Source organism: Pieris brassicae, chromosome 7 (genome assembly GCF_905147105.1).
Source record: "Pieris brassicae chromosome 7, ilPieBrab1.1, whole genome shotgun sequence".
NCBI lineage: Eukaryota > Metazoa > Arthropoda > Insecta > Lepidoptera > Pieridae > Pieris > Pieris brassicae.
In genome coordinates, this window is record NC_059671.1 from 14463480 (window position 1) to 14486532 (window position 23053).

Below are 23053 nucleotides of genomic sequence, written 5' to 3' on the forward strand. Positions count from 1 at the left end.
GAGTTGGGGCTTGTAATTGTTTGAATTTCAGGAAGCTTTTTAATAGATAAGGTAATGGTTAAAAAAGAGACTCTAGTTTGGAAATGAGGGGATGCTTCTGGAACTGTACAATTCTAAAAATTAACCTATCTAACAGATATTGACGTCTTAAGTTTAATGGAGGGTCACAAATGGCAGTGTAGTGTTGCCCGATGGTCTCGGCGACATACCCCTCGACTAATTAGATTTCCCTCCAGAAATCCCCTAGGATGCCCTCACCGAGTGGATGGTGGCATGGGCCATGGTGCGATTCCTCTGCCAAGAATCTGTAATAGAAAATTGATAGACATGTTCAAGTTTTATTTCGTTTTTTGTTAAACGAATATACAATAATTAGTAAGGTTAACCACACGGATCATATTTTTACAATGTGTTCGTACTTCAATTTAAATAAAAAATCATGTATGTGACCTGAGTGCAAAAACTTGATGGAGGATCTGTGTCCAGAGAGTACGAAAAACATATTGGCCAATTATATTAATGTCGTTTTGCTCAATATTAAAATAAATTAGGTTGGAGCGAATTCTGTTAGTGCAAAGTAACAGATTACTCATAGTTTACAATGTACTAACATACTCTAGCAATCCACACCTTCTTTTTAAGCCTGTTGTGGACACGAATAAGGATTTCACGAACACGAACACGAATTCTCTGGATCAGGTGTAACGTGTGCGTAGTTTTAACGTTTGAGTAGGCCAAACCTGAACTGCTTTTGGTAAATAGAACTATGATGATATTTTCGTAACTCGAATACAAATCGTACACAGAAATTTAGTAACTGCTCGTGCTTATTTGGTAGATCCTCGTTCATGACGAGCAATAGTTATCATAATCGAGAAGGGGCTGAAAACAAGCCTATGTTATTTTAGATCATATGCGATGTGAGTCAATGGTAAAATTTAAAAATTATTAACGCAGTTTATTTGATTTAGACGTTCTTTTAAACATTATGTTGAATAATAGTCGTAGTTTAGGGGCTGAAATTAAGATTGCGCGACATCTAATTTTATTCATAGAATTATCTATTCCATATTTATGATACCCATCCTTTATTTGCTCTGTGAGAACACGACTGACTTCACTATAGGATATAACGCTGAAACGCTAAAAAGATTTTAAAGAAACAAAATGGACGGAGCGTAGTGTTGAGTGTGTTAGCTATTTGACTAACTAAGCGATATTATACATGATCTTGTAATTGAGTCTTAACATTAGTTACGTTCATTATCTAGTACTATTGATGTGCTTGATTAAGTTTAATCTAGACTTTCATTTTATGTAATTGTTTAAATCTGTCGCTTTGGGGTATGGTATCCATTTTGTGATCATTCGTGTTGTATGGCGCTTATTGTGAGTACAAATTTCTTTATTTGCTATTCCTAGTTAAGTCTTTTTCTTATGATTTAAGAATTATTAAGAAATATTACTGTACGTAATTACCTGTTTTATTGTTTCTTGACTTAGGTAGGTACTTTTAAATATGGCTGTGCCATTTTAGTTCTTGTAAATTTTATCAAGTTAAGTGTTTACTATTGTTCTCATTTTGTACATTTCTATAGTTTAACCTTGTTGTCTAGACTTTAAACCTATAATTATATTTAAAAATATAGTACAGATATTAATCTGTATTATATTCTTAAATTATAAATAACAAAAACAAAAATTGTCCAGTTTAATCCTATTATTATAAGAGCTTTACCAGTATAAATGTGTGGTATTACTGGAATTATTTTCTATTGCAACTGAAATGTGTTTTAAAGCTAAAAGGGAAAAGTTGTAGCGCTGTATGTTATTTGATCACCATAAGCGTATAGCTTTTCCCCTTAGTTTTATAAACAATAGCATCTGATGGTGATTGAAGGTGTCATCTTGTAATGGTAAGGTTTCTTAAAAAGGGGTCAACCTATTTTCTGTAGGTAGGTAGATTTCATTATTTATGTGATTTTTTTAAAAATAAGATTTAGACTGAAGACTTATCACTGTGCCATGCCTTATTTCAGTTTTAGTCATATTTATATCCTTAACACAATAAAATAGGAGTATTTTGTATTATAGGGATCATCTCTTCAATAGCACCAATCTATTAGAGGGTGGGTCAATTCAAGCAGTTTTTTCATATAGGTGAAATAATGTACAGTTACAAACATCAATAACCAATTGTAACTAAGACTACAACTTAGCCAAATATTCTTCATTATTCTTTTCAACCAGCAAATTTTTTGTTTTATAAGTAGTATATAGTAAAATAAGTAAACTGCGCTTACTTGCATTAATGTAAGAATAACTAGTAAACAAACATAAAAACAACCAAGGTGAAAAGTGGTTGAATTCATGTCAGCACAGTTAGCACTTCTTCATAAATGCCATGCATGGCCTCATCATCTGCTACCTCCCCATAGAGTGAGAACCCAATGCATTTGGACACCACCATAAGTATTTTGGTTGGTTTAAGTATTTAAAAAAATGGTAGTTTCTATTTCACATTTATATATTACATTATACATTTGTATAATATTTAATTTTCAGATTAAAATGGGCGCTGTTAAATCCCTTTGGGTACATGAACATAACATTATATTAATTCACTCTTAAGGAGTGATGGACTCATACAACTTATTTGGTGATGATGGCAGCGGTATGTTGGAAGAACTTACTGACCTTGGTGGTTCTGATAACTTTTCAAACCCTTCAAGTGGTGTAACTAGTGAAAACAAAGAAACTTCAGAGAATAGGTAACTAAAAATTGATATACCATACTATATACATAGGAATGCTTACCTAATTTCCTATTTATTATTTTCAACCAATTGCTCTTTACAGTTACAGACAACCATACAGTTCTAACACCGTGGCTCAAGAAGGACCAGTGCAAAAGCTGGCTTCGTTTGGAGGTGGAGGGTCGGGTGGGATACCAAATAGCTCACAACCTGTGCCTAATCCTGGTGCTGTTCCCCCAACCCCAGACTATCATGAATACAGTGGATACCCTCCACGCCCACGATTACCTCAACCACCCCATGGCCCTATACATCCTTCCCACCATGTTCACCCATCACATGCCTATCCAGGATACCACCCTGGACCTGATCCAATGTATTCCATGTCTGAACAAGGTAATTGTAATGTCATCAGCTCAACAACAATTGGTAAATAAACCCCTTAAGTATTTTATGTATATGTATAAATTACATAATTTTCAGGCATTGGAGACATGGGAGTTTGGTCTTCTGCACCAGGAGCAAACAGATATTCACCAATCACACCTGGATACAGACATAGTTATGAACATCAACAAAAAATGCACCAATATGCTCCTCAACAGGTAAACATATTTCTATATAATGCTTGTTACACAGGCTTGCTTTTCATCAATCTACTACCAGCCACATATGTATTAGAGCTCTTATTATGTCAACTAAAATGTGAGTAAATTGAAATATATATTTTTTTTTGAAGGGAATAGGAGGTCTGCAACCTCAAAATAGTGCATATCTTCCAAGACAGCCACATTTTTCACAGACTACTCAGCAGCTTTATGGGCAACAACAGGTAAAAAAATATATTTATAAATTAGCCAAGTTTCTATTATTAAGATGTAGTTTTTTATAAATTCAAGTTTTATTGGATTATGTTATGATATTCTATCATGACTAAAATTGTCTCAGATTAATTGCTATAATTTTTTTCCAGAACTATCCCAATTATACACAAATGCACCCACCATCAGCTACAAGAATTAGCCAGCATCCTACGTATCACCAGCAAATTGATGTGAACTCACACCAATATGGTATACCACATGCTCAACAAGGACATGGCCCAATGTCTCAACATCAGAGTCATCAGAATATGCCATCACACTCAGGTCCAATTGGTGCAGCACTACAAAATCACCCCAGTTCACATTTGCATCATGCCTCCACATCTCTCCACCATCCTCGCCAACCTTTAGTACCATCTTCTGTTGGGCCAGGACACCCATCCCAAATGCCATATGGTACTTCCCATCACTCAGTCCCTATGAATTATCAATCCCATCAAGTGCAGCACCCGCTTGATGTGAATGTATCCAATCAATACAGTTCTGTCAAACCTGGGCTTGAGACTGGTAGTCCACAGTATAGACCACCTTTTCCGCAACTGTCTCCACAAATGTCGCCTCGTGCACAAATATCTCCCAGGCAACAACCGCAATCTCAACCTCAAGTGTCTCCACGTCCAGTAATGTCACCTGTAAAAGGTCCCAGCGCTTCGCCACATAGTGCTCGCGCTTTGGTACAGACGCCTGCTACATCCGGCCCTCCACCTGTATCTGGGTCCTACACTTCCCAAAACACACTTCAGGCTCTTGAACAAATGGTTTTGCCTCCAAGTGGCGATTACCCTTTCCAACGTAGCCAGATTACTCCAGCAATAGGGCATAATGTTGCTTCAACATCTCAGTGGAGTCAAAATAAAATTAGTTTACCAATGGGTAATATACCACCGTTAGACTCTCCGGATACGAATATAAAGAACGTAGAAACGTCGACGATATCTGAAATCCCGAAAACAATTCCGTTTATAAAACCAAATGCTGATCCTAAAGAAGAAATAAATATTGGTGAAAAAGATAAAAAACCTGAAGATATGAATAGTTCTCAAATGTTTTTATCGTCAAATATTATACAGAATATGCCACTAAATGTGACATTGCCATCAAATATTGCAAAAACGACAACTGCCAATGTTACGATGCCGCATATGTCGTCACCGGCAGCAAATGAAAGTGATGACAGGAAAGACATTATAACACAAAATAAGCAATTAAATGATACTTTGAAACCAGTAGGACTTAATGTTATACAAACAGGAGATGATCATAAAAGTGATGTAAAACCTTCTCCTCTCTCAAATACAGGTGATGTTTCTCAAAAAGCAGACACTAAGCAGTTAAAACATAATGATTCTTCCACTGAACAATTAAATCCCAATGATAATACACAAGCTCTATTGAATATGGAATCTACTAGTGATAAACCTAATACTGTACAACAACATTCAACTCCAACTACTCATTTATTGATCAAAACTGATAAAATGCCCAGTCAATTTGAAAATTCTTCCCCATTATCTATTGATAGAAATAAGCCATATCAAAGTAGTAACTATCCTAGTGTTCAGACAATGATGCCTCCAGGTTTACCAAGCAGTATGGGTATGAGTGTTTCAAATAATTCCCCAATTAATACACCAATCAATGTTTCTGCAAGTTACCAAAGTGGTCCTGTAACCCAATCTGGCACCAATGTGCAATCTAATCATACTGTTCAACTCGGTAATCTTTCTAATACACTTACTTCATCTATACCCATTCACAGTGCAGCAGGTAATATGTCGTTACTACCACCACCTGCAGGCCCTAATATTATGGCAAACATGCATAATGTATCAGGAAATATTAATACTACTAACCAATCAACCGGACCACCAAATGTGCAAGTGGGAATTCCAATTTCCGCATCAAATATTCTCGCAAATTTGCCTCCCCATATGCCTGGAAATCAAAGCAGTATGATTCCTCCAGGTCCCCAAAACATCAGCCCAAATGTTATTATGATGGGTTCCAATAACGCACCACACCCATCTATGCAATCGATGTATGCCACTTCCCATCACCAAGAAAGAGCAGCATTGCAGCAACAAATACAAGAAATATATTGTCTACTTCCTTCAAATGAAAATCAGGAAAAGGTCCGGTGTCTACAGGAAAGGTTGTCAATGCTACAGCAGCATGAGACTAATGATCGTTGCAGTGGGGGTCCTAATTGTATTTTGCAAAATCCTATTTATGGGTCGAAAATGGTTGAAAGTCCTCAGGTTACTAGCACTACTGGTCGAGGTCGAGGAAAAGGCCCAACAAAACCTAGAAAACCTCGAGCGAAGAAAGATAAAACAGGCGGTTTAACACAATCCTTGGACCAATTACCCGTTTCAGAAGATTGCGTTACAGCTGGGACAGGTCTGCAAGGAAATATCGATATAGATCCCGAAATGGTAGAAGATGTATCTAACTTGGATAGTAGCATTATTTCCATTGATGAGTCTGGAAAGGTTAAAAAAGTAAGAGGTCCTAGAAAAAGTAAGGAAAGAAAACCACGGACACCTAAAGAGCCAAAAGGTGATAAAGAAATGTGTGATAAGCCTGTTAAAGAACGAAAAAAGCGAGTACCTAAAGATCCTAATGCTCCGAAAAGAAAGCGTAATGTGAGAAAGGGTGTATCAGAAATACAAGCTGATACAACCACTGGAAATGACATTTTGGATAAAGATAACTTTGAAAGCAGCATGTCTGATACAACATTAATTAAAAACACATTAAATGAAAACACAAGTAATTTAACTTTAGATGATTCAAACGTTACAGATTTTGATGATATTCCAGTTTCTAAAATAGCCATAAAAGATTTGCTGGAAGAAGCTGAATCTAAAAAAGATGCTGAAAAAGATGATGATTTAGATTTTATGATAGGTAAAAAAAGAATGTCCAAGAAACGGGGATCTGTTGGCGCTAGCAGGAAAATGGCTGCAAGAAGGACACCTTCTGGTAAAAGAAAAAGAAGGGGGGGTATTGTTCCAGATTCCGATGGCGAACCAGATGACTTAGCGTCGACACCTCCACCTTCCCCGCCGGCAGAAGGTGATGATAGCTTAAAAAGACGATCAGCAAGGAATACGCAACGAAAAAAATACACTGATGATGTGATGTTAAGGTTATCTGATGACGAATTCTCTGTAATGGCGCCTCGGCCAGACAGGGATTTTGATGACTCCAACCTTGATATAAAAGATTTTAATCGCCTAGAGGGCACTCCAAAACCCAATTATATTTACGTTAACACTACTGATGAAGATTCTATGATAGTACAACATGTTTTAGCAAGCAGAATGGGTAAAAGAGAAATAAAACCTCAGCCTCAAGTTACTGAGCATGTGCCCAAAGTGAATGATGATGATACCTTAGAAACAGTTGTACCAGTAGAGAGCGATAAACCTGTTGATGGTGAATTAATAAAAGATGAACCTGACGTTAAAATAGATGATAAATGTGAAGTGAATGTTGAAGTTAAAACGGAAACTCCAAAATCTGAAGAGGAAACCGTTGAAAACATGCAACAAGATCCAGAGATAAAAGACAAAGATAGTCCTGAAAATGAGGAGGAGAAAAACATTAAATCTATTATAGTTGATGTTGAGGAATATTTTGTTAAGTACCGAAATTTCTCTTACCTTCACTGTGAATGGAAAACAGAGGAAGAGCTTTATAAGGGGGACAAACGAATATTTTCTAAAATCAAACGGTTTAAACAAAAACAAGCGCAGCAAATGAATATTTTTGAACTATTTGATGACGAACCATTTAACCCAGACTATGTTGAAGCGGAAAGAATTTTAGATATGTCAGAAAATCAAGACCCTGGCAGTAGCACAGTCGTGAAACATTATCTTGTCAAATGGAAAAGCTTACAATACGAAGATAGCACGTGGGAGCTAGAGGAAGATATAGATGTCGATAAAATATTGCAATATAAAGTATTTAGTGAACTACCACCAAAGGAAAAATGGAAATTCAAGAAAAGACCTTCACCTGATCATTGGACTCAGTTAAAAGAATCTCCTTTATATAAAGGTGGTAATACCTTGAGACCCTACCAGCTTGAAGGCTTAAATTGGCTTCTCTTTTCTTGGCACAATAACCGTAATTGTATTTTAGCTGATGAAATGGGTTTGGGTAAAACAATACAAAGTTTGACATTTGTTAACTCTGTGTGGGAATATGGTATTCGTGGACCATTCCTTATTATTGCACCATTATCTACTATACCAAATTGGCAAAGAGAATTTGAAGCATGGACAGATATGAATGTTATTGTTTACCACGGTTCTCAGCAGAGCAAAAGTATGATTCAAGAATATGAATTCTTTTATAAAAATGAAAATGGCGAACCTGTCAAAGAATTAACAAAGTTTAATGTCCTTATTACGACGTTTGAAATAATCGTTACTGATTTCCAAGAATTGAGATCATTTAATTGGAGAATATGTGTAATAGATGAAGCCCATAGACTTAAAAACCGAAATTGTAAATTATTGGAAGGCTTAAGGCAGTTGCATTTAGAACATAGAGTACTACTATCGGGAACACCATTACAAAATAATGTCAATGAGTTATTTTCACTCCTAAATTTCCTAGAGCCATCACAATTTGCTAGTAGCGAAGCATTTTTGAGTGAATTCGGACAACTGAAATCGGAATCGGAAGTCGTAAAATTGCAAGCTTTGTTAAAACCTATGATGTTGCGAAGATTAAAAGAAGATGTCGAGAAAACTTTAGCGCCTAAGGAAGAAACTATAATTGAAGTTGAATTAACTAACATCCAGAAAAAATACTATCGGGCTATTTTGGAACGTAACTTCAGTTTTCTACAAAAAGGTATTGCCTCTGCAGCTAACATTCCTAACTTAATGAATACGATGATGGAACTTAGAAAATGTTGCATTCACCCGTACTTGCTTAATGGCGCTGAAGATCAAATTCAATTTGATTATAAACAAGCAAATGGTGAAGATAAAGAGGCCTATTACAAAGCCCTTATTCAGTCATCTGGTAAAATGGTTTTGGTTGATAAGCTGTTGCCCAAATTAAAAGCAGGTGGTCACAGAGTATTAATATTCAGTCAGATGGTACGGTGTTTAGATATCTTAGAAGACTATTTATTGTACAGAAAATATCCTTTTGAACGCATTGATGGTCGTATAAGAGGCAATTTAAGGCAAGAGGCTATTGACAGATTTTCTAAACCGGATTCTGACCGTTTTGTATTCTTATTGTGCACGAAGGCTGGCGGATTAGGAATAAACTTAACTGCTGCTGATACTGTCATTATTTATGATAGTGATTGGAATCCACAAAATGATTTACAAGCTCAAGCGCGTTGCCATCGAATTGGTCAGCAGAAAATGGTGAAAATCTATCGACTTCTTTGCCGGAACACATACGAAAGAGAAATGTTCGATAAAGCATCTCTAAAGTTGGGGCTAGATAAAGCCATTTTGCAAAGTATGAATACGTCGCAAGGAAAAGAAACTGGTTTAAGACAATTGTCTAAAAAAGAAATTGAAGATTTACTTAAGAAAGGTGCTTACGGCGCAGTTATGGATGAAGACAATGCCGGGGACAAATTTTGTGAAGAAGACATCGAAATGATTTTAGCGAGACGAACACAAGTAATTCAAATGGAATCGGAAAAGGGTTCTACATTCTCAAAGGCCAGTTTTGCTGCCAATGATCAGCGATCAGACATTGATATAAGGGATCCTGACTTTTGGAATAAATGGGCTAAAAAAGCTGAAATAGATACTACTGAAAAGAAAGAAGATGAAGACTTAATAGTCACTGAACCTCGAAAGAGGACCATAATCAAGAGGTATGGCCACGACGATGGGCCTATGGAAATGTCAGACATGGAAGTGACCCCTGATTCCGAAGATGACGAAGATGGTAAATTTTGTTCTGATTTGTTGTCGATTGATTAATTAATGTTTTCGAATTAATAACCTAAACCTGTTTTCTTGAATTTAGGTATAAGTCTAAGAAGTAAACGAAAAAAGGAGAAATTTGGCCGAAAGGGCAGACGGTATGCAAGTGACGACTATGTCCCGAGACATGAAGGCATTCCTATAGATGAAGAGGTTGTCTACGGATCATGGACAAGATCAGAATGCTTTAAAATAGAAAGAGGACTCCTCACATTTGGGTAAAACAATGTTGTCTGATAACGTAACTGTATTTTGTTAATAAGGGTAGACAATTCAGTTTATACTATATAGTGTAAAAAAGTAGTTTCTGAATTCTATATTAATTTGCGTTAATACTTGGTTAACATTTCATTGTATTTGTACATAATAATACAATGTTTTTTTTAAATATTTTAGTACTGTTCAATTCGATTCTATTTAATTTACCAACTTATTCAAACTGCCAGTGACATGTAGTAAGTAAATCAATAATTTTAGGTGGGCAAGATGGGAGGAAATTATTGACAGGAATCAATTAAGAAAAGGTTGGACGCTACCTGTCATTGAAGACTGTGCAAGGATTATAGTGAGTATATACTCATCACAACAGATATCTGTTATTATGTTAAATCACATAATACCCTCAAACAAAAGTTTTTAATTACTTTAAACCACTTAGTTGTAACTGGATTATTTTATCAAGATAATAAATTTAACCAGTTTTTGCCAACGTGATTGAATACCTTTTTTCACATGATGATTAGCCATGCTAATACCGAGGAAGTTTTGACTTTCGCTGAGTTACATTATTCTACTATTCTGACTAAATATATCGTCACACCAATATTAAGGTGTATTAAGCAAGTTAAGGTTTTAACGATATTAATCATTATAGGTGCTCTTCTGTCTACGACATTACAAAGGGGATGAAAAAATCCGTAATTTTATATGGGACTTGATAGAGCCGTGTGAGAATGGCGAAGTAACCATATCGAGGAACCACAGCGGCTTGCACAATCCGGTTCCCCGAGGCAGGAATGCTAAAAAGAAAAATAGACTTAAAGACATTCCTAAACAGAATGACCTTCAAAAGTGGGAAGATCTCAATCATTGGAGTTCCCACGAAAAATATGACTGTGAAGGATACTTGGAAAGTAGTTATAAAAAACACTTGTTCAGGCATGCTAACAAGTAAGTTTTTCTTATTGATACGAACATTATTAAGAAATCTACGATACATTCGAGAAATAATACCTTTGTTTATAGGGTACTTTTGAGAGTACGCATGATGTACTATATCAAGCACGAGGTGATCGGAGACTACGCTACACAAATAGAAAACGGAACTCATGCGAGGTTTGATTAAATTCCTATTGATCATGTTTTTATCTTTATTGCCTGATAGGCCAAGGTGCAAAAACACAATACATTATAATTATTTTGTGTTCTTTTTTGTTATAGTTATCTATTTATTTATTAACACTTCGTTACATTACAATATAAAAAAATTCACATAATTAAATCAAATCCTTTTGCAACTGGCGGCTTTACCCTTTACTTTACCCTCTTTGCGTGTTTCTTTTTTTATTGTTCCATTTAGGGTTGCCTGGAAGAAATCGCTTGTTACCGATAATGCCGCCCGTTGCCTAACTACTTATGTTACCTGTTTTTTGTATGTATTTTTTTATATAAGGTAACGAAGTGTGAAAGAAATACATTATTCGCTTCTGAAATGTCTGTATAATACTGAACTACAAGATTGTGAATTACGACGAAGATTCTATGACAAGGTTAATGACCACTTATCGCTGTTTAGCTGCTAGCAATAATTAGGAACAATAAATAATTAATAACTACATCACATCATAATCTCACGCACATCTAAATATCATTTAAAGTTTTTACTGTTAAAATAAGGTTATTTTTAATATTTAGTGCTATGGGTATGAGAGTCCCGCGGGGAGTCGATAGCGCACCTCCTCGGCTCTGGTGGGACACTGAATGCGACGTTTCCTTGCTAGCGGGCACTTACAAGCATGGATACGAAAACTATCTCGCTATGAGATCAGACCCTCAACTTTGTTTTGTTGAAAAATTGGGACCGCCTGATGATGCTGAGTGTACGGATATTAAGTAAGTTCTAAGATTAACATTCTTGACACACTTTGGCAGTTTCGTATCAAAGTCTAAGAATTTAAAAAAATATATTTACAAAATCTAAATATACTTGCACTTTTTAACTAAAGTACGGTTTCCTATCTTTCACTCATATCCTAATATGCTGTTATTAAAAGTAACAATACTGTAGTTAAAACGGTTTAACACAAGTTTTTTTTTAATCGAGTCTAGTAAATTATATAAATAGGTACACGTATCTACAAAATTTTGTTGGTTGGGTTCGATAATTTTCGCATTTGATTTTAACTACACGTATATTTGAAAGTAAACCATGTTAGTTCATACATCCGACAAAATAACTTTCTATTTTTCTTGAATTTTATTTATTTTAAATTACATATTTTTTTGACATGGGCTGTATATTAATTATGTAATTTCTAGGAGTGAAGAACGGAAAGTCCGGGGCAGCGTCGTAGGAGATGAGGATTGCACGGACGAAGTGTCAAGTGGCGCCGGCGCAGCATCCCCTGCCGCTTCCCCACGCCCCGAAGATGATTCGTCTCACCCCTGGCCTTCCATGCAGGACCTCAATACCCGTCTACGAAGACTTATTACGGCATACCAGAGGAATTATAAACGGGAGGAACTCAAGTTGCAGCAGAGAGCTAAGGTAAGATTAACATACTAGAAAGTTACAATTTGTGTGTAATTTATATTTTTTATTTTTATATAACGTTAAAATTCTAGGTATTGTATGAAAAATTTATATTATATTTTCATCTACTTTGATAATTGACATAACAAAATAAACTATGTTTTTACTTCTCTATTTCACATTACTTCTTACTAATGGACATACATTGCTAGATGGAGCGACGCGAACGCATGGATCAATTAGTTAGGGACGAAGTGTCACAATGGCGATGGAGTAGAGCTGACGAGGAGGCATTCAGACGCACTGTTGCCTCTTACGGCGTTGAATTCGATCCTGCGACAAAAAGCCTACGTTGGAATCGCTTTAGGTCTTTGGCCAGGTTGGATTCAAAAAGTGATGATGCACTTACGGATTATTTGAAAGCCTTTATGGCTATGTGCAAGAGGCAATGCGGTCTTTCTGTCGGAGAAGCTGAATTACCGACCAGAGCAGATTTGAAAGCAGAACCCATCGGAGAAGAAAGAGCAATCGCTACATTGGAAAGGTAAAAAATAATATCTCCTTATGTGCTTTTTGTACGAATTACAATGCAACTAAATAGTATGTGAGGAAAGAGGACCGTCGTGGGATTTGAAGTTGTTGGCATAATTAATGATCGCTTTTTGTAAATTTGTAAACAATGTATATCATCAAAATCATCATATGAAAAAATAAAATTTAATAATAAGCATAACCGCTAGGTCGATTTTCATTCCGCTTTTAGTCTATTGATTCGTAGCTTTTAAATTTATTATAACAAGAAGCAAAATTAATAAATATCTGTTTGAATTTAGAATCGATCTACTCCGTGTGTTGCGAGAGGAAGTGGCGCCGCACCCTGCCTTAGAGTCTCGACTTTCTCTTTGCGAGCGCTCACTAGACACGCCTTCGTGGTGGCAACCAGCACTTCATGACAAATACCTTGTACTTGGAGTGTGCAAGTAAGTTTTTTCAATACTACCTATGAAATTATGACACGCTGTATGAGAGTGAAAAATGTTGGTTTGGCCATTGATATACCTTTGTATGTACCAACCAACATAAAATAATAAATACTTCATTATATATATATGCTAATTGAGTTCAAATTCAGATTGGGTCCCGTCACAGTGTTCCGTTATGTTACTTTACGTTAATATCTTAACAAATTGTATGGCCTTATGACTTAATAACTTTTATGTAAGCTATAGGTATGTTGGGCTTTGGCCAACCAAATATATATCTATATAAATATATACGTGCAAAACAAGGATTTCCCCATTATTTATGTTTATATACTTCAAGGGAGAAGGCACAATTTTTATAATTGAGTTATCGTTTATAAATTGTCTTTTTAGAATAGAAAAAGTAAACGAGATTATTATTTTACAGACATGGATTAGGAGATACATTCACTAAACTATTTTGTGATCCGAAAATGCCATTCGGGGATTCTGCTAGAAAATGGTACGCCAAATGTAAAACTAGCAACAAAAGTGAACAGAGACAAAATTCTGACGATGAAGAAAAAGTATCCACTGATGCTGCCGAAACGCGCTCACTGCGACGTAGCAAGAGAACAACCAACGTCCCTGAACGTGAGGAGGACGATATGGACGCCCTATCGGAGCTAGAGACACTTGCAAAACTCGGCAGAATTGAGGAGCCCCTAACTCCAGATCAATGGTTTTCGGAGAGAGCCCTGGAAACGCGTCTCCACCACATAGCACATGCCGTGCAAAACTGCGAATGGCCCGCCGCTTCGACCTCTAAAAATGAAGAAATCCCAACTGACGAAGCGAAACCTCAGAAAAGACACATCGCTATCGACGTCGAGACTGAACGCGCTAAGCTGCACGCGCTTTTATCGTCACCACAAGCAGCACATACAAATAGTCGTGAACACAGAAATGCGCCTCCTACTAGTTTGATCGGGATGAGGGAAGGCGACGATGCCTCGAGTGATTCGAGTTCTCGAAGGTCGACGCCGGCTCCACCACCCGCCCATCAACGCGTTGCTCCGTCTCCGGCACCTTCGGTTCCACCATCACCCTCGACTTCGGCTCCGGTAGATCTGTCAGCGCCGTTGGACCTCAGCGAAGTTCAAGATTTCTCCATGGGCCGAAGAACACCACAAGACACACCATCCGCTGCACCACCTAGAAGCAGATTAGACGACACTCTGAGTAGACTCATGAAGAGGAAGAATGTGGTAAGTACTGATTAGAAGCCATGTCGGTTATTCAGAAAAGTGACTTAACGCTGTGACTTGATTGTTAAAAATGGCTTTGACATACGGATGATAACTCCATAAAATCTTAAGTTCCACTTTTTTTTGCATAGTCTTTAATATTTTTCAGTTAGTTTTCAGGAGAAATAATAAATGTTTGACAAGGTATGGTTCTTTGAGGTAAACACTTAAGGCCCTGCCATTAATCCATTGAATTAAACCCAGAAATCCTAGGAGACAAACTGAGAGAGTAATAGTAGTAGTAGTATTGACTTTTTTAAACCGAATAATTTTATGTAACTTATTTGTACCTTGTTTTTATGTTAAATTTATTGTCTATGTATAATATTCTAGCCTGCACCTGAGCAAATTGTTGGAAAGGATAAGAAGAGGAAGAAACTTGATGAAATCGTTCTCGGCCTGTCTGCAGCAAAAGGGCGAAGTTCAAGCACATCAAATAGCTCGGTGGAGCCTCCCCGTACTAAGACTGCGACCATTCTACCCGAAGTAACTGTAACTCCCGCTGCCCCTCCCTCTACCTCTACGGCTCCACCACAGAAACCATTCTCCGTGACAGTCACTAATGTCCCATCACCTCACACCTCATCGAAGGAATTATCATCGTTTCTTCAGCAATCTTTGGAGCAAAGTAAAACTCCAAAAGCCACACAGTCTATACAAACAAAACCATTTTCACACGAGGCTAAAGTAAACAAGTGGCTCGCAGAACAAGCCAACGTTGACAGTAGACGAAGAGGCGTTGCTCCGCGTTTGTCGCCCGAAGAGCACGTCCCGGTAGTCCATAGAGTGACCGGTAAACGCCTCGTGGGACATAAAGCTCCTCAATTGAAGCATTTGGCGCATTGGATTGCCGAAAATCCAATGTACGACATAGATTCTAAATGGACTGAAGGTATAAAAGAACACGTCAAATTACCTCAAGATGTACGAAGCCAGCGACATTCCCCAATGCAAAGTGCACCTGCACCAGAACGGAAAAAAGGACGACCTCCAACTCTCGATTCCTCTTCTGCCAGTGTTCTCTCAAACACACATTTAAATCAAAATCTTGCCGGTCTCAACCCGGCTCTCTTGGCGAGTCTGTCTAGTCTGAGTGCATTTGATCCAAAAACACTTGCTGCCACTCTATCCAACCTTACAGGGTTTGATCCAAAGTTATTATTGAATTCCTTCAGTGGTATGCCTAATTTATTGGGTAACATGGCTGGCGGAAATATATTTTCTAATTTAGCCGGCCTGGGATTGCCTGGCTTTCCATCGCTTGATATGAATAGTGTAAGTGGAAGTAGTAATGCAGCAGATAATAAATCTAGTAAAACAAGAAAGCCGACGGAGTCCACTAGCGCATCTTCTTCGAAATCATCAAGCTCTCAGTTTCCATTTGTGTTTTCAAACCCTAATATGTTATATCCACAACTTGGATTGAATAGTTTGTCGCCATTTGGTGTGCATTCTGGTATGTCTTCACCATATGATGCACTTGGCATTTTAGGGAGTAGTTTAGCTGCAACATCGAGCAGTACAACTCTTCATAACAGCAACTCGGGATCACGTAGTTCCAAAACCACCACGCCCAGATCTTCAACAGTCGTTACACCGACTTCCACTTCACGGCAACAGAAAGTTTCAGACCGTGCACAGTCATCTAATTTGCCTCAAATACTATTACCTCCCGACCCATATTTATTAGAATCGATTTCGAAACAGTCAATGAATTTTGAGGCTTCAATGAAACTTGATAAAAGAGCGCGGGAGGCCGACATACATGAAGCTGCAGCCACTGACTTGTCTAGAGTAGATAAAAAAAAGACCCCTTATGATGCGTTACGTACTCATATGCCACCAGAATTTGCAGCGGTTCAAGAAAAATTATTAAAGGGTGATAAAAAAGATATTGATGTCAACAAAATGTTACTGGAACAAATGGCTTCTGGAGCCCTCAGTGCGAGCCTTGTCAGTTCCGTTGAATCAAAGAAAGCTAAAGACGAAAAAGACACTTTTGAAAAATTATCAAAAGATTATATGACACGACTAGCAGCGGAGGAGTCTAACATTTCTTTACCGAATAAAAGAGTGGTTGAAGACGTTAACACCGAACCAGAGAATCTAGCTTTACAACCGACACCAAAAAAGCTTAAAGAAAGTCAAGATACTGCTACCACAAGAAATAAACCATCTGAATCACATGCGGCTGAAATGGATTTGGAAGATTTAATAGCACCATCCACAGTTATTAAAACTGGTGTGAAAGCTAGCGATTTTGAATTGAATCGGGTCCCAGAAACATCCGCAAGCCATGGTCTAGAGAGAGAAGATAAACCACAATCCTTACACATAAGTCCCAATCGTATTGATGAGAGTAATCAACAAATAGTTGACTGTTCAGCCAATAAATATGAAAATGAACGAAGAGACGACAATCACTCTGAGGATATTAACAATGGCGGTGATAACTCGGATAACCGCAAGGGTAATAGAAAGAAAACTCGTAAGTCTTCTGAAGAATCTATCGGGGGTCCTCGACGTGAACTCAGATCGAGTTCTACCAGACAGTCATTTGACTCTAATAATTAAAATTAGTTCAACGTAAATGAAATGTAAATGTTGGTTAATCATAAAAAAATATTACTTAAATAATCAGTAATGAAATAGGTATTACAATTTGTTCATAAACAGAATAATAATTCTGTTTTTCTTTAATTATTTTTTTGCATTATTGACAATGGCCGCGCAGAAATACCAATTGGAAGTTTTCATTCTAACAGTAGCTGAATAGCTTTCAAGATTGTTTTTAAACAAACACCTTATGAAATAACAAGATATAATATATGCATTATATGTATGATGTGTGGTTCGGCTACAGTAGATTTGATTTATAGTTTAATAGTTTTTTGTAATGAAATTTATAAATTAAATGTGTATCAGTTTAATTTCTGCGCTGCCTTGATTAATTGGCCAGCCTAGTAGTAAACCACGGTATAAGTTTAAATCTTTCCTATCTCGAAGGAATCTATATTTATATTATTATAATCAAATAATTAGAAAATTTGATAGAATTTACGTGCTTCAGCTTATTGACATTTATTATCGATTTAGTATTTTACATTTATGCTAAGGATAATAATATTAATTTCTATTTAGGTAGTATACCTAACGTAAGCAACTGAAATGTAGAATTAACTATATTTTTCTTTTGGTAGAGGTTACGAAGCACAGATCTCTTATATTTTATAGTAAAGTGAATTTTAGTATTCCTGATTTATCTCTACTACGTAATAGTATTGAGAAGTATAAAGCTTAAAGTACTATGCTGCCTCTTGCTTGATAAAATCGGGCCACTATTGCTTTGATAAGTAACTACTACCTATAATCGCAATGACTACTCAACATCATGTTTTAAATATTCTATTATTTTTGTGTGTTGTTAAATATTTTATCACTTCATTTTATTTTTAGTGATTTGTATATTATTATATAGTTAAGAATGCAGTTGCATTAAATAAATTCTCAATAAAAATAAACTTTTATTTCCATATTTGAATGTGTACTGGGTTCTATATTGAGTTACTAATATAGATCCAAAAGCCAACTGTTTTAGCCGCCTTGATTTGAGTCGAGCATTGCCCTTCCTATTTCGACTCTTAGTACGGCGTAATATATATATATATATTGTATTGCAGAGTTGTTTTAAAACTATCTCTTCAAAAAATATCATTCAAATTTCATCTTCAAATCACTCAAATAGCACCTCTGCTCAAATATTAAGTAATAAATTGAGAAATTCTAATTTGGTGTTTCCTTATTCGGAATTATCGCCATTTCTCAGTCAAAACTCAAAAACCTACTGTATTTTACGAATTCATAGATGACAATTGGCACAGTAATAGATTGCAACAGTGTTGAATATACGGCGTTCGAAAGTTTTCTTTTTTTATTAGTGGGACAGGTAACCGATCTTTTGGTTGATGAGATAGTGAAATAAAACAAAATTATACTGTACAAGTTAAGTGGTAAATACAAGGTGTATATTATAGTTTGCAACATATTTGTTAACAAATAAATTAAACCATTATGAACCATTTCAAATAAGAACTTAATCCCTTGATATTGTTTAAACTAATGATACTATCAAATATTTTTTAATACCGTATACTCCTATCAAAATATGTTTTAAAATAGTGCACCAGTTTTCATTGTTCGTAGTAAATAAATTAGTAGTTGTCGTAGTAAATAAAATTCAATTATATATATTAAGTAGTAATCACGTAGATGCTTCTCAATTAACATATTATGTTATCACATAATATGATAATATGATTTTTGACAGAAAGTTCATTTCTTGAGTTAAGATATATGTATAATACTGATTAGTGTATTTATAATATCTAATGTTTATTATTTCCCACTATAGTTGCCTTTGCAGTACGTAGTTGGTCCCAAGGTCACTGGCCAATTATTTTTAAATTTCGAACATGATTTTCTAAAAAAAATATTGCATTATAGTTTTTGCTTGTTTGACTATTATTTTAAAACAAAATACAACCACCTTGCCGTAATTTTTCACAGTGGAGTGGACATTGAAAGAAAACCGAATATAGTACGGACGCGGAGCACGAAGAATTTCGTACAATGACCTTTGGGCCTACTGCCAGTGGTTAAAAACATTTTTTTTATAAGTACGAGTATTAAAAACGTTAGCTTAGAATTTGAGTTAGCTTTGTAAATAAGATCATCGACTTAATATAGGTAAGTACCCAAGGATAGCTTTTTACCCGACTGTGCCAGAAGAAGGGTTATGTTTTTCGAGTGTATGTATGTATAATTCTTTGGCACGCTCTGCAGCCTGAACGGCTTGATGGATTTTCGCTTGAGAGGTGTCTTTAGATTCGTATATACATAGTGATACTGGGTATATCATAATTTTAAAAACAAAATAGCGGATTTTTGGCGCCAAATTTAGATGTTTAGCTCGCTATTTAGGCTAAACGGCTTGATGGATTTATAAAAAGGAAAAGTTATGTTTGCGACTAAGATTTGGTAAAAAAAAACAGAAATACTCTTAAAAATAAACATTTAATTTTAGTCAGAGTTTTATGTATTTGACTATCCAGTCCTCCAAACTTTAATTCTTCTTTTATGACGTGGCTTATGCAGTTTTGTAATTTTTCAATAGTGATACTATTTAATCCTTCTTGAAGTAATTTTTTCACGTCGACCATATAAAATGTAGTATTGTTTCTTGCTACATACCCTTTGACATCTGCCCAAACCAACTCTATAGGATTTAACTCGCAGTGGTAAGGAGGTAATTTTAATACCTCCACACCAGCTGCCTTCGCCATTTCGTCAATCACGTAGGACTGATATTGAGTTTTAACATTTTTAATTTTTTGTGTCATTGTCCTCAAAAGAAATGTCCTTTGAAAATAGCCACTGTTGAATGTCATATTTTTCCAGCTTGTTACTGGGGTTTTCTCCTGACGTCTTGAGTGGTAGCTGGCATTATCCATAACTACTATAGAATTTGGCTCAAGTTTAGGTAGCGATTCTTGAAACCACTTTTCAAAAGTATTCGTATTCATTGACTCGTGATAATCTCCAGTACCTTTTCATTCGAAGACTAGTGCAGAATCCGACACGAATCCCCTGTCACTTCCAATGTGCTGTACAATTAGCCGGTTCCCTTTGGAAGTTAGGTTTTTGGCACCTGTTGATAAGCCTTCTAAAAATGCACGTTTTTGTGACTTTACGGTTGTGTCGTCCCACACTTTGCCTACAGTGTGTCCTGAAAAGAAATATAAATCATTAAAAAACTGTAAGGGAAGCGTGTCTTTTTGCATATTAATCAAGTATGTGCTATGACTGTACCTGCATTCACCCAAGTTTCATCCAAATAGTATATTGGTTGTTTTTGCTCTCCGTAAGTTTTCATAGTTTTTAAGTATTTTATACGCCATATCGCTATGTCATTTCTATCAATTAAAGCGTTGTTCCTCCTTCTCTTCACGTATCTAAACTTCAAATGTTTCAATACCTTTTTTAATGACGTCAAACCCATATTAGGTAAAGATTCGTCGACATTCACAACATGTAACACTTTTTTTGCTGTTGGTTGTTCATCTTTTCTAAAAAAAAAACTAAGCACATTCGTCTTATACAGAACATGTCAAAATCGTATATCTTATCTACGATTGATAATCGCTTCTTCGGTGTCAACGCCGGCTTGACCGTGTCGGTTTTAGTATATTCTTTTAATACTCTGTATACCGCCGATTTCGATATACCTAAAATATCAGAAGTTTTATCCTTCATTTCTTCTTTTGAAGCATATTTATCAGAAGGCCACGTTTCCTTTATGTACTTAAATACGTTAATTACCATAACTTTTTCATTCTCACTAAAATGAGACATTTTGCGTTTCTTACGCGGAGACACAAACTCCTTGAAAGGATGGGACGTAGACGGGGTTGGTTCCATTTTACTTCATACTGTTATAATTAATAATAACATCAAATAAATTCAACGACCAAACACACAAACACCACTTACAACAAACTTAACCTCGAAAACGAAACTACACACGAGCGTATCCCAGCACGGAATGTTCTTTTATTTCAGCGTTAAAAAAAGAATAACTACTTGTAACAAAACAAACCAAAGTACATGTGCACCACCACATGTCTTTATGATTATCACTAAAAGGTTCACAATCTCTGAATACGGCGGTTACTGCATCTGTGTGAGCGCAACGGCAATATGTTTATGCGCGAGCGACAAAGACATAAGATGAGGGGTCATTCTACGAAATTCTTCGTGCTCCGCGTCCGTGCTTTAGCTGTTATTGCTCTCGACCCATCAGGACCCATCCGGCTTCCCTCAAGGCTCGGTCCTCTCGCCCCTTCTGTTCACGCTGTTCACGGTTGATATCCATAGGTCTCCCAATGTGGATATAGCCCTCTATACCGATGTCACCGCTCTCTATGCCACCCACAAAGATAGAGGTGTCAGCGCGTCGTGGACAGGCTTCAGACCGCAACTACGTCGCTAGGCGAATGGTTCCGGAAATGGGGCTTCCAAATAAATTCCGAGAAGAGCGTCGCAGTTCTCTTTGCCAGGGACAACCCCGGTGCTCTCGCTCATTCTCGGCAAAAATTTCGCCTCTTTCAAAAATAGGTAACCCTATACGGGCAAGCGTTCCGTGGATAAAGTCCGTTGTTTGACGGACTATTTAGATGATTATCTTTATCATTTATTATGATAGATATTTATCTAGGATTCACGCTCGATAGTAGCATGTCTTTTCAGCCGCCAAGAAGGCCTTTTTTGTCTTCTCTCGCCTCTATTTCCTCCTAAATAAAAAGGAGTCATATGTCACTTAGACACAAGGTGACATGGTACAAGGCCTGCATCCGACCGTGCATGACCTATGCTAGCGTAGTCTTCGAGCACTGTTCCCCCGCCCGTGTCCACCGGCCACAGGTGGTTCAGTTGCAATTCATGAGAATAGTGACCGGTGCGCCCTTCTACGTGAAGAACAACGATCTCCATCACGACCTGGAGCTCTCCCTAACATAGCCCAATGGATGAAGTTGGCCTTCCTTAACCGATGCACCACATGTTCGCCTTAGCTAGGTGAACATAATTGTTGCGATGCGTCCTCCCTACGTTTCAATGTTAGCTTACTTATATTGTATGTACCTACCAACCTACTGTAATGTTATCAAGAATTGTATGAAGGAGAACAATATATTATTTTCGTACGGACAATTAAGTTTTATTCTCAACACACCCTACCAATACTAATAATGGATTTATATAGATGATGAGTTTAGATAATTAAATAATCACATATATCCCAAGTCTTTAATAATACATTTAATATAGAACAAAGTTATGACTAAGTAGATAAAATACGAAAGGTATTATATCGTATTTTTTTAGAAATATTTAAAAGTAACAATGGGATTGGCATACATTTTTACGTAGCTTATTTACTAAAGTTTTATCTCTAGATATCGTAGAAATCTAGTTGAAAGAAATAAGGAATAACTCTTTACTCCGATGCACAGAATAAAGGCTTCTAAACTTTTAGGGGGTAATAAAAATATTGGCCATTAAATAAAAGTATTTTTTTAGAGCACTTACATAAAACTATAATAACATATTTCTTCCTTGACTCAATTTTTTTGAAATACATCGCGCGGTTTCGAATATATAAAATAATAATATACAAAATTGCCTAAATATATGTATTTGTATATTATTATTTTTATGTACGAGTTCTAAAAATCTTAAAAGAAATGATTTGATAATACAGGGTTTTTAAACGAGCCATTTCATCATCACGGGCAATGTTTGCGGCAAGCTTGATGTTTGTGGGTATTTTCGGGGAATAGGGATGGTAACATTCATAC

At 36.4% G+C, this 23053-nt stretch overlaps 1 protein-coding gene across 1 annotated transcript; it reads left to right on the top strand.

The window, feature by feature from the left end:
* Positions 1-1118: 1118 nt before the first annotated feature.
* LOC123711689 (chromodomain-helicase-DNA-binding protein 7-like) lies at positions 1119-18006 on the top strand. The gene is made up of 16 exons (XM_045664391.1): positions 1119-1389; positions 2566-2771; positions 2860-3152; positions 3240-3361; positions 3496-3588; positions 3730-9580; positions 9662-9836; positions 10096-10183; positions 10493-10788; positions 10864-10953; positions 11533-11730; positions 12157-12385; positions 12583-12914; positions 13204-13350; positions 13781-14600; positions 14973-18006. Exons 2-16 carry the CDS (start codon positions 2638-2640, stop codon positions 17211-17213), a joined length of 11109 nt encoding a protein of 3702 aa, XP_045520347.1. The 5' UTR covers positions 1119-1389; positions 2566-2637; the 3' UTR covers positions 17214-18006.
* Positions 18007-23053: the final 5047 nt, after the last annotated feature.